This window comes from Hippopotamus amphibius, chromosome 12, assembly GCF_030028045.1.
Source record: "Hippopotamus amphibius kiboko isolate mHipAmp2 chromosome 12, mHipAmp2.hap2, whole genome shotgun sequence".
NCBI lineage: Eukaryota > Metazoa > Chordata > Mammalia > Artiodactyla > Hippopotamidae > Hippopotamus > Hippopotamus amphibius.
This window is the reverse complement of record NC_080197.1, coordinates 19,707,353-19,720,968: the sequence shown is the minus strand read 5'-3', so window position 1 is coordinate 19,720,968 and position 13,616 is coordinate 19,707,353. Positions and strand designations below refer to the sequence as shown.

Sequence of the window (13,616 nt, the reverse complement as noted above, 5' to 3'; positions counted from 1 at the left end):
AAATCCCACCTGCCTCAGGGACACGGGTTCAATCCCTGCTCCAGAAAGATCCCACATACCTCGGAGCAACTAAGCCTGTGTGCCACAACTATTGAGCCTGTGCTTTAGAGCCCATGAGCCACAACTATTGAGCCCATGTGCTGCAACTACTGAAGCCCACACGCCTAGTAGCCCGTGCTCCACAGCAAGAGAAGGCACGGCAATGAGGAGCCCACACACCACAACGGAGAGTAGTCCCCGCTCACCACAACTAGAGAAAGCTCACGTGTAGCAACAAAGACCCAACACAGCCAATAAAAAAAAAGAAAGAAAGAAAGATCCCACCTGCCTCAACAAAGATCCCACATATGCAACTAAGACCCAACACAGCCAAAAAAAAAAGAAAAAAAAGTTTAAAAAAACCCCAAAACTTACTATGATAAAAAAAAAACCTTTACTGTGATGCTTTAGTAGTCAAGATAGTATGTGTTTGTATAAGGATAAAATGGGATCCAGAAACAGATCTGTGATTGTGTCGTCACTACATTTCCAGTAAAGAGACCCAAGGCAATTCAGTAGGGAAAAGTCAGTCTTCTAAAAAAAAAAAATGGTGCTAGAACAACTGGACATCTTTATAGACTAAAAAAAATGTTCCTTGTCCCTCACCTCTGTAAAACTCCTAGAAAAAAGAATATTCACAATATGGATGTCTAACCAAAAATTTGTAATGCATATTGTATAAAGAACTCTTACAACTCAGGAATAAGACAAATTTTTTAAAGTGGGGGAAAGATTTGAAGAGATACTTCACCAAATAAGATATATGAGTGGCCAACCCACAAGTGAAAAGATGCCCATTGTTTAATCAAGAAACTTGATTAAAACCACAGTGAGATACCACTACATACCTGCTAGAATGGCTGAACTTAAAGACTGATAATACTAGGTGTTAGTGGGAATTTGTAGCAGTTGGAACTCTAATCCATTGTTGGTGGGAATGTTTAATGGTACAATCACTTTGGAATACAGTTTGACAGTTTCCTATAAGGTTAAACATATACTTACTGTATGACCCTGTAACTTCACTATTAAGTATGTACCCAAGAGAAATGGAAACGTGTCTACACAAAGACTTGTATATGAAAGTTCATAGCAGATTTATTGGTAAAAACCAGTGTCTGAAAACAACTCAGATGTCTATCAACAGGTGAATGGATAAATTTGCAGTGTATCCACACAATGGGATACCATTCTGATAAAATTTAACCAACTACTGATGCATCCAGCAATATGGTTGAATGTCAGAAATATTTTTCTGAGTGAAAAAAGTCACACACAAAAGAGTAAATCCTGTAATTTCATTCATATGAAACTAGAAATCTAGACAAATCTAATCCATTGTGTTTGCAGATCAGTGGTTGCTTTGGGCTGGAGGTGGAAAATGGGGATTGACCGGGGACGGGCACAGGGGAGACTTCCGGGGATGATGGAATTGTTCTAAATTTTGATTGTGGTGGGGATTGTATCGGTGCATATGTTTGCTAGACTTACCACACTGTATCTTTGAAAAGTGTATATGTCACTGTATAGAAATTATACTTCATTAAAGTTGATTTAAAAACAGATCTCTCTTAAGGTTTGAATTTTCCAGCAGTTACGTAGATAACCATCTGCTCTTAAAAATCAGTGTTCATGATTTATCCCATTGAATCATTTATGGCTTAGTCTTCATAGTACCAGATCTAAAGGAATGCCAAACTTTTGCTTCCTTTTACAGTAGAATTGGCTCCCCTCCTCTTCCTGCTTATTTGTAATACGTCTTGGTTTTAGAGACAGGTTATTGGGATACCTTGTCCGGGCTGCTTTGTGAAATCTTTCCCTCCAGTGGAATGTGTTGTTATGGCTACCATGCCATTTGAATCCTGTCATTGTGCTTCTTGACCAGCTTGTCAAGGTAGGTGGGCAGGAGATAGCTCGTGACTCCTCTTAACTGACTCATCTCTTATGGTTGCAGATTCTCACAAACACAAGGATAAGCATAAAGATCGAGAACACCGGCACAAAGAGCACAAGAAGGACAAGGAGAAGGACCGAGAAAAGTCCAAGCATAGCAACAGGTATGAGTTGAACCAGCAAGTCTCATTCAGCAGTGGGTTGGCTATGGCTTGGCTCACTTGGAACAGGCCTAAACTTGAATCACAGGTAAATACCATGAATAGCAAAGTCAGGAGAGACTTTGATTCCAGAGTTGTTAAGAGGATGGCCTTGATAATTCAGGCCTTACTGGGGAAGCCCTTGTTCAGATCAGGAGGTACAAAGCAGGTATGGTGAATTGTTAACACATGATGGCATTTAATCAAGTGTCCAGAGAGCTTGCCTTGATAAAAGGTGACTGTATTGGAGACTTGATAGATATATATTTTTCTTCTTTCTGTACTTTAAAGGGTATAAATTAAAAAAATTTAAACTTAGGGTTCCATAGTCTGTGAGCCCCTGAAATCATATACAAAAGGTTGGGTATATTGGATATTCCTGGAGAGAACATTCCTAGCTTTCATCAGGTTACCAGAGGAGTTCAGCTCTCACAAAAGCCAGTAACCATCAGTGTAAATGAAACTCACTAGTGCTGCCCTCTGGGATCCAAGAGGGATCAGAAAGATGTTTTCTTGTTCTTGTTGCTTCCATTTGTTTGGTGTAGGAGGCAAGTGGTTAAGTCCAGAGACTTAGGGTATTTTGGATTATAGGACCACTTATTGAAAATGAGGACTTAAGCTTCCATTTTGAGTTAAAGGCAGTTGTTGGTGAGAAAGCCATATAGTATTCTCATAGTGGCCTAAGTACTGTTAGAAGGAACATAAAGTTTAGTCATTTATTGGCACAAGTACTTCCAGCCTGGAGTCTCTTAGAATTACTTCATTAGGTTGGCTTGTTGTCTGTAGATGAGATATTTTCAACATAATGGTTAGAAGTTTTTTTTCCTAATATATACAGAAATCTTCTACAAATAAATAAAAAGGAGGCAGGTAATCCAACAGAAAAATTCATGAGAGGATTGAGTAACCTCTTCACAAAAGAAGATATCCAGATGGCCAATAAAAATGCTAGAAGATGCTCAACATTATTCATTAGGGAAATGCAACCTCAATATAATATCCTACACATTGTTGTAATGGCTAAATATTAAAATAATGCTAATACCAAGATCTTACAATGATGTGGCACAATCCCGTTTCTGATGGGACTATAAATTATTAAATCATTTTGGAAAACTACTAGCCATGTCTTCTAAAGTTAACATATGTATACCCTATAACCTAAGAATTCCATTCTTGAGTGTGTTCTCAGCAGAAATGTGTGTATTTGTGCACCAAAGGGCATGTACAAAACTATTCAGAGCTGCATTGTTTTTTAAATAACCCCGAAGTGAAAATCTCGCAAATGCTCATTAATAGTAAAATAGAAATGAAGTGTGGTATATTCACATCTTAGGATACTATACATAAATAAGTATGAAATAATTACGGTTAAAATAATAAGCATAGGTAAATTCTACAAACCTATACTGAATGAAAGAATCTAGCCAAGGGACTTCCCTGGTGGCGCAGTGGTTAAGAATCTGCCTACCAATGCAGGGGATATGGGTTCCATCTTTGGTCTGGGAAGATCCCACATGCTGCAGAGCAGCTAAGCCTGTGTGCCACAACTACTGAAGCCAGAGGGCCCAGAGCCCACACTCCACAACAAGAGAAGCCACTGCAATGAGAAGCCTGAGCACCACAATGAAGAGTAGCCCCTACTCACCACAACTAGAGAAAGCCCTGCGCACAGCAACAAACACCCAACGCAGCCATAAATCAATCAATCAATAAATAAATAAATTGAAAAAGAATGCTTCAATTTATTTGAAGTTCAGACACAAATTAATCAAGACCTTTGGAATTCAGGGCATGGTTATCTTCGGGGAGGAAGTAAGGGTAGCAGTTGTAAAATGATATGAGGGGAACTTCTGGTGTGGTATCAATGGTATTTTTCTTGACTTTGGTGGTACTCACATTTGTCTCTTTATTTTGTGATAACTCTTTGAGCTTTGCACATATGATCTGAATATAATTATGTGTATCAGCTACTTTTATTTTTAAAAATTATAGAAAATAAGGCTTTATGGGGATATATGTATAAGTACAGCTGATTCACTTTGGTGTACCTCAAAAACTGGTACAAGAGTGTAAAGCAATTATATTCCAGTAAAGAGCTTAAAAAAAATAAGGCTTATCAAGAAGAAAAGATAAAGTGAGAATTCTTTCTAAGTATATTCTTTTTATGAATAACTAAAATTTTTAAAATATTTTAAATGAAAATTTTAAATTAATAAATCTTTATGAATCATTAAAATAACCAGATTGATTTTCTCTAGTGAGGATGATTCTACCACGGAATCATCTACCACTCCTAGTCTTTCTCCACCACTTGCTCATTTCTTACCATTTGATTATCTAGCTTCCGTTTTCATTAGTCTAGTGAATTTAATCTCAGTAGTTGAATCTAGTCTCAGTTCACATGGATCTTTTCTTCAGTTTGTAGTTGTTCAGCCTATATTAATATCTACCAAAGTAGATTTGAGAGCAAAGAATATTGCCAAGAATAAAGAAGTTCATTTCATGATAAAAAGGGATCAGTTAATCAGGAGGACATAACAGTTGTAAATGTTTATATACTGATATCAGAGCCTCAAAATACATGAAGTGGACTTCCCTGGTGGCACAGTGGTTAAGAATCTGCCTGCCAGTGCAGGGTACAGAGGTTCCATCTCTGGTCCAGGAAGATCCCACATGCTGCGGAGCAACTAAGCTCGTGCGCCACAACTACTGAGCCTGTGCTCTAGAGCCTGCGAGCTAAAGCTGCTGAGCCCATGCACTGCAACTACTGAAGCCTGCTTGCTCTAGGGCCAATGTGCCACAACTGCTGAGCCCACGTGCTGCAACTACTGAAGCCCGAGTGCCTAGAGCCTATGCTCCACAAGAAGAGAAGTCACCGCAATAAGAAGGCTGCACTAGCCCCCCACTCACTGCAGCTAGAGAAAGCTCGCACAGCAACTAAGACCCAACACAGCCAAAAATAAGTAAATATTTTAAAAAATATATGAAGTAAAAACTGAATTGCAAAGAGAGAAATAATTCATATTTATAGTTAGATTTTACTACCTGTTTCTCAATTGATAGGATAAGCAGAGAGAGAATCATTAAGGATATAGAAGACTTTGAACATCATCAACCAACCTGATTTAATTGACATTTATAGAATATTACACTCAACCGTAAAATACACATGGAACATTTACCAAGATACACCATATTCTGGGCTCAGGCCTTCTCCCTGAAACCACTTCACTTGGCTTTCCACTTTTTAGGCCACGTTTTTCATCTTCTCATTCCAGTTCACAGAGTGATTCTCTAAGTCTTTGGCTCTCTTCCTCTGCTACCTCTCTCGCTGTTTACGCTTCTCTCACGTTCCATTTCCAGTCTCCTTGAACTTCTTTTCAATTCTTCAAACACAGTGTGTCTTCTGAATACCTCTAGGTTTTAAAATATGCTGTTACTGTTTCTGAAGTACTCTGTTGCCCTTTTAATAACATTCTTTTAGTTGCAGCATAGAGTTTACTTCTTTCAGGTATCCTTTCTTCCCTCTCCCTTCATATTAAAGTGCCATTTTTATGTGTTCTCTGGCACCTTGACTCTATCCCTAATCACAGTAATTACCAGTCATGGTGGTGTTATAATTGTCTGTTTACTTTTCTGTGTACCCTGTAGGACTCTGAGGTCCCTGGGAGCAGCGTTATATTCATTTTACATCCTCAAGGCTTAGTATAGTACCTGGCAGATAGGTGGTACTTAGTAGTGTGTATTTATTGAATCAATAAGTGGTTGACCTATGGTTTACACCAGTTACCATCGTCTCTCTCCTTTTCATACGTTCTCAGTATTCTGTAGGATAGTTCCCTTTGGCCATCCCACATTTCAAACACTTTTTTTGTGTGTGTTTGTGGTGAAATATGCATAACATAAAGTTTGCTATTTTGTAGTGGCATTAAATACATTCACCGTATTGTACCTCCATCCCCAGTATCCATCTTCAGAACTTTTTCATCGTCCCAAATAATCTCTGAACCTTTTAAATAATACCTGTAAGTCCCCCCCCATCCCTTAGCAACTTCTATTCTACTTTCTGTCTGAATGAATTTTTCCACTCTAGCTACCTCATGTAAGTGGAATCATAAAATATTTGTTCTTTTTGTGTCGTATCTTCCATAGCATAATGTTTTAAAGGTTCATCCATTTTTGTCAACTATCAGAATACCACTGCTTTTTATACTTGAATAGTATTTCATCGCATGTCTACCACATTTTAAAATTCATTCATCAGTTGATGGGTACTTGAGGTGCTTCTACCTTTTGGCTATTTTGAATAATGCTGCTATGAGCATGCATGTACAGTATCTGTTTAGTCCCTGCTTTCAATTCTTTTGGGTATATACTTAGGAGTAGAATTGCTGATCATGTCAAACAAGAATTTTTATCTTGCTTGTTGTGTTTATGATGTGCTAATTGACGTGAAGTGCCAAAAAATGAGATAGTCTTGACTGTGAAGAAATTCATCATCTGAGGAAAATGCTTATACATCAGATGAAGAAGTACTTAATTTGCATGTTATCTGAAAGCTGTCCAAAAAGACTTTTAAAAGATAGAAGTTATTATTTATACCATAAGCTTTAAAAAATGGATCTCTTATTCTCTGACATATCTTACTTCACCAGCCATAATTTGCAATTTTGATGGGAGAAAAGATTAGGTAGAAGTGGCATTAAAGGGTTTGGGACATAAGTTTGGCCCTGTCCTGTTTTACCAAAATCTGTTCAAAAATAAAGGATATAATTTTGGCCATCATTTTTCTCGAAAAGTCCACAGTAGTTTTCTTAGGCCTTCTGGTTCTGGTCTGTCCACTTAGGTCTCATGTGATCTTGACTAGGTTACCTAATCTTTCTCAACTGGGCTTTCTCATCTACCTTAGTTTTCTCATATTAATACATGCTCCAGAAGGGTCCCTGGGAGCCAGTAAGTATAGAAGCTCTTTAACTGTGAACAGCTCTACAGATGTAAAGAGAGAATATTTTATACATCTGTTAAAAGCATGCTTTCCCAAGACTGTAGCATAGGCAAATTCAGGAATTTGTTCTGTGCAGTTTTGTGCCTTTTAATATTTTCTTCATTTCTAATCAGAATACTTGAGAAAACAATAGCCTGTTTGCCAAAAGACTTTGGAAGAACCTGGTCTGAGTTTCTGTTTACACTTGACAAAATCTGTCCCTGGATCTCTAATTCACATGTGAGTAAGTTGAAGACAGTTTACCAGTTGATGTGTTGTAAGCAGAGTTTTAAGTACTTCCTGTTTTGACCTCTGCTGACACACTATGTCTTTGCAGCAAAGCAAGTGTATTGCTTATGGTCCAGGAAAATCCTGTACACTGTGTTCCTTTTTAAGTGACTTCTCATCTTTCTAGTAGTTTTGTTTCTTCATTTTTCTTCTTCAGCACATTAAAGAAACCTTGGGATTGTTTAATCACCTCTGAAGTCCAGAATAATTAAGATTTAGCATATTCTGTTCCAAAATGCTTCACTTTATTTTAACACTTGGTACATCAACCCTGCCTAATTTTGTGGCTATCCGTTATGAGGAAACAAGTTCTCCAGTAGTGTGTTCCTGTATTCCTTCCTTTTCTGCTAGATATTAACTTCAGTCATTTTTCATTAGGCTCCACTTAGGACCCAAATCCAGGAGGCCTCTTTCTCCTACATAGTAATATGTACTGCATCCTTGGGTATCAGAGAATGGAAAACAAGCCTTTCTGGGATAGAAAGGGATTTAGACCCACCTCTCAGGAGATCCCATCTTACTCACGTGCTTTCTCCTTTCATTATTCTCATTTAAGATGCAGAATAGGGGAAGGGGTGTTAAAGATCATTCCATCTCATCTCTTTTTTGTGTGGACGTGCGTCTGAGGTCACATGCCCAGAAGCCACATGGCAGTGGGGTAGCAGAGCAAGGATGAGACACCGGGGCTTCTGAGTCCTACTCTGATTTTTCTCCCACTACATTATTCCTTCCAGTAAAAAACAAAACAAAACAAAAATCTCCCTCCCTAAGAAAGGTTAGTTGTGTAGCTAAACTATCTGTGTTTAAATACAAGCATCTCTTTCTCGTATGCATAGTGTAGGGAGCTTAGGTTTTAAAACACCATATCATTTCAGACCCTGCCTCTTTCTTTGGGCCCCAAGTCCCTAAAGTTTTTGGCACTAGAAGTATTAATCTCATTAAGTTCTGACTCTATGAAAACCCTATCTCTGACTCTCTGGCCTGTAACATCTCAGGAAGTTTATACCAAAGTCAAATAAAAATAATTTCTTCTGTTATTTGTCTCTGATCCTGCTTCTTCCCGTTAGTGTTGATGTTTAGCACTTCAGGTCCCTTAAAGCAGTATATAAATCCTCTCTAAAGAAACAAAAGGAATACTCTTACTAGATGGTAAGGAGTCACTGGGCTTGTAGGATCTCACAAGATGCTTCTCTCGAAAGGTTGCATTCGTAGCATAAATTATCTTTAATACGAGACCTCATATACAACATCATTAAAAGCAGTTAGTGGAGGAGGGGGAGGCTTGATTTCAGAAAATAAAGGACTATCACATGTGAAATGTAAGATTTCTCCTGCTCCCTTTTGACTGTGTGCATCTCTTGTCGTCTTTAAACCTGACACTCAGGGTGGAGTGACAAATTTGTGGAAGGCCAGAGAAGATAGAAAGGAATGCTGTGAAATAGTAAAGGAAGTGCTTTTCCAGCCATGTTGACAGTGCTAATTTATACAGTCAGTGTGAGAATAAGGATGCTTTTGGTTTCTGCTTTCCCTTCAGTTCCAAATCCTGCTTGAATTAGAGTTGAAAGAACATAGGCTCTTAGGGAAATGTACTGGAATTAAGCAACTGGTTCGCAGATTAGGGGTAGTTTTTCTGCAAGTAATCACATTTAAAAGATGTGCTTGCTGCTTTTTTTGTGAGCTGTTGGCTGAAGCCCTCCATTTATCTACATGTCCCAATATCAACCTGTCTGGGGGAAATGGACAGTTAACATAGGTAAGTAGAGAAGGTTGGGTAGTTTAGAAATGAGGAAATTGAGTACCACCACGTGGGAGTCAATGTGATGTAGTGAAAAGCACACTAGACTAGAAGTGGAGAGGCTAGGTTCTATCATTTACTGGCTGTGTGTCCTTATCCAAGCCACTTAACTTCTGGGTCTTTTTCCATTTTGGTTGAGTGTTAATAGCAATACTAGTCTGGTCAAGCTTTTCAAGTGTGTTGGGGGAGAATTCAATGTAATTATGCAAATAAAAGCTCTTTGGAAACTGTAACATACTCAGTGATTGAGATTATGATGATTACCACAAAGCCTGGTAGAATATCATTCAGATAAATTGAAGCTGTTGATTTTGGTAGTTGAATCTAATTTAGTAGTTACTTATTGATGACATCCAATTTGGTACCCTAGTTTTCACTGATATCTAGCCTTATTGTGATGATCTATAGTCTTTTTTTTAAGATTTCATGGTGGAAAGGGTATTTGAGCTAACCGTGGAAAGATGGAAGTGTTGTAATGTACTTAGCTCTGGGAAAAATCCAGTTAGGTGGATGCCTGGGTTAACAGAATGGGTTAGAAAACCAGATCTCCAAAAAGTTGCTTGAGGCAGAACTATTAAATGCTATTTCAGGAAGCTGGGACTTGATTCTGAAGAGAGCAAGAAGCCATTGAAAATACTTGAGAAAGGGAAGTACAGGACTTAGCCACAAGTGGCATGAGAGGGTCTAAGAAAAAGGATTCCCAGCTTGGATAACTGGATAACTATTTACCCTGTTAATAGAGATAAAGAACTTAGGCAAGGAATGGCTGTTCAGAATATGTATTGATTTTGGCATCTTTGGGCGTGTCCCTTTATCTTCTCTGGCCTGTTAACAAAGGATTAAATAATTTCTAAAATTCCACTCAACTCCCAAGTTTTAATAATTCTTGGGATTTTGTTTAGTAACCTGTAATGGTGGGTGAGCATTCATTTCTTAGAGCCTTTCAGAAACTAGTTGCTGCATTTTTTCCAGAGGCAGCTTTTGAATTTACCTACCTAGAATGTTTAATTGAACAAACATTATTTAAGCCGTAATTGTCTGTTTTCCTTTGGAGAGCCATGGATTTCTTCCTTTCACAGCTTGGAATCTTTCTAGGTTCTTCCATAGGAATCCCCTATGACTCCACTGGCTGCAAACTGCAGAGGTCTGCTGCCTTGAGGAAGCGGGCAGGGCGCTGGAATGAGTTTGTTCTCCTAGCTATTAGTGGCTAGGTCCTGTTCTCAGAAGATAAAGAGGCTCCTTCTCCCCTTAGCAGTGTTTCGTTTTTGCTTTGCTTGGGGAGTAAGGCACCAGAGTGGTCAAATGCATGACTGCCTGAGTTTAAATCCTAGTTATTGGTCGTTAGATGTATTTCCCTGGGCGAGTTACTGAACCTCCCGGTATCTCAGTTTCCATATCTGTAAAATGAAGATACTTATCTCAGAGTTTTGTTATGGGGATTAAATTACTTAGAAGAGAGTACCTGGCTCTTAGTACTGTTTTAAGTATCTGTTAAATATTTTTATTGCCGATAGAGGACAGACCATTGTTTTAGTTTTCTTTAGCAGATTTAAATGGTTTCCCATAGCCAACATCCTAGCTTCCCAGAATATTAGACATAGGGTTTTTTCCTAAGGAGGGAGCAAATGCCTTCTTGAGGCAGAAGGAAAATATTTTTCCCTCCTGGCTTCCTGCTGCCTTCCCCCTACTTCCACCCTCTCTCCCATCCTTCTTCCCAAGTGCCTAGGGAACCCTGGTCAACCCTCTCTTTTGTCTGCTCAGGTCCAACAAGAGTCACACTCAAGAGGTGACTGAATCTTCCCATCTATTCTGTTTGGCATTAACTTTTGCTTGTTTAGGCTCTGATGTTAGGTAGCTCTTATCCCCAGACAGATATGAGCCCCGAGCCAAGGAGTCAGCTTCTGTGTATAGCCAGTAATTGAATGTTTTCTCTCTGAGTTCCTGATGATGAAACTCATATTTCATCCAAAAATGTGACCATTTCAGAGGTTCTAGGAATGCCAGCTACTTACTGTCTGTATTTTGGCGTTCAGTGTACCCCAGACTAAAAATGTATTTACTCTTAAAGTGTATTTGTTCTTCAAATCTTTGGGTTTCCTTCCTTTGGTCACTATTAAGCTTTTCTTCCAGTTTTTCTTATTTAGCCCCACTAAAGTTTCTTCAGTATTACAGTCACCTGCACGGTTGTCCCAAACTGGCCAGTATTCTAGTCCTTGGTTATATTTAAAACTCATTTCGTGGGGACTTCCTAGGTGGCGCAGTGGTTAAGAATCTGCCTGCCAATACAGGGGACAAGGGTTCAAGCCTTGCCCCAGGAAGATACCACGTGCCTCAGAGCAACAAAGCCTGTGTGCCACAACTGTTGAGCCTGTGCGCCACAACTGTTGAGCCTTATGTGCTGCAACTACTGAAGCCTGCGCACCTAGAGCCCGTGCTCTGCAACAAGAGAAGCCACTGCAGTGAGCAGCCCACGCACCACAATGAAGAGTAGCCCCCACTTGCTGCAACTAGAGAAAGCCTGTGTGTAGCAATGAAGACCCAACACAGCCAATAAATAAATAAATTTATTTATTTAAAAAAGGAACAAACCCATTTTGTGACTTTTACATATTGTGTCTGTTGTCTATGGAAGAGTAGCAGGATCAGTATAAAGCCATGAGTAACATCTCTTAAAAGAGGTAGTCAACATATGAACTTCTCTTCTGCACTGGTCAAAATTTCCATCATCTCACTATCATAAGTGGAAAGGTGCTGCCCTTTAAGCCACTGTGAAAGTCAAGCCAGTTTTAAGTCTTTTGGAAAAAGGTACATGTTAGGAAATCCTGAATGATGATGAGTCAGCGTAACTGATCCCAGATTTACTGCATTTTCTACTACTGGCCAAATCCCACTTCTAACTTCCACAGCACAGTCTTAGACATGCTTCTGTATCATAGGAATTTGACTCCCAAGTGCATCTGCTACTTACTTCAGGTAGATTTCTAGGAAAGACTGCCACTGGGGCTCACTCTTTGGCAGCACTCCTGTCAGTGTGGGGTTATGGACGAGGGGGTAGGACTCCCGGTGCTCTGCTCTCTATTTCTGGAGGCAGAGACAGGAACAGCATCTGACAAGTAGATAAGATGTTAGCATTGTGCTCAGAGACTTAATCGGGCTTCATAAACTCACATTTCTAACAGTCCCCAAATGGAATGCCTTGTACCATAAGATGTTCCTTAACCCTGAATCACCTGAACTCAGTAAAAAATCCAAACTTGTTCTCTTACATCTAAATAGTTGGAAATAGAGGAGAGTGAGTTACCTTTGGAAAGTCAAGTTGATAGTTTCATCTCATTCTGGTCTTTGTGATTAATTATGACCTACAAAGGGGTTACTACTCTAACAGGAACTTTGAATTTCCTGAATAGATTTCCCTCTAGTTAGCAGGCAGAGGAAGTATTGACTTTTTTTCACTTTCCTGAGGGTGGCCTGGGTGCTGTCATAGCCATGTCATTGGTTGACTTCTTTCCCCAACCTCTCTTTGGTGTGATAATGAAAAGCAATGCTGGAAACTGGATGCCTATGTGTGTACTTACGGTGCCTGCGCTGTGATTGCCAGAAGGCCACAAAGCCAGTTTTCTACTGAAACAGATTAATGTTCTCAGAATTGCTTTCATTGAGAAAGAGAATAGGGAGAGTGGGAGTGGGGGAGGCGTGGAGGTGGAACATAAAGGAATAAGGAACATGGAGCTGTCCTAAGCTTAGATTCCTAAATCAGCCGTTTAGAGTTGCATGGGAAGACAAAATGAGAAGTAGCTATCCCAAGGGTTTTATCATTTCAGATATCCTAGGTCTCTATTCTAGAAAGTTTCCACTTGATGGTAAAGTTTTGATCTTATACATCACATCTCAGACTGGCCATGCATTTGTCTCTAACACCAGGCTACCCTTAAAGTGATAGGTATCAACTTCATGAAAATGTAATGATATTGATTTAGTGGAAAGAGCTCTAAACTTGGAGATGGAAATACTGAGTTTAAACCCCAACTGCCCTTCTTCCTAACATGTAACTTTGAATAAGAGTGAACCATTGGTTCCTCTGTTTCTAAATCAGTCTAAGGGAATAATAAACCTACTTCACAGGGGTGTTGTGAGGACTGAATGAAATAATGTGTGTGAAAGCGCTGAGCACAATGCTTGCTTAGATTTTTCTTTTTTCTTACTCTGGGGGGGGTGAAGTATATCCACCCATAATATTATGGATGTAATTGTTCCACATTTTTTGCTTTTAGGCAGAAACTTCTGTAGATGACCATTAATTCCTCATATAGTTAATATTCAAAACAAAATGAAAACTGAAACTTCAGTGCTTGTATATGGACTAGTAAGCTCAGACATTTTGCTGGTAGTATCAAAACCATGGGCTTATGATTTC

The 13,616-nt window shown here is 39.1% G+C and overlaps 1 protein-coding gene across 1 annotated transcript in view; it reads left to right on the top strand.

Annotated features, from left to right (window-relative positions):
• The window catches only part of TOP1 (DNA topoisomerase I), an 86,490-nt gene that overhangs the window by 27,552 nt on the left and 45,322 nt on the right, over positions 1 to 13,616 (top strand). Inside the window, exon 3 of the mRNA XM_057702647.1 lies at positions 1,994 to 2,096. Within this exon, the coding sequence (XP_057558630.1) occupies positions 1,994 to 2,096 (103 nt within the window). The remainder of the gene's footprint in view (positions 1 to 1,993; positions 2,097 to 13,616) is intronic.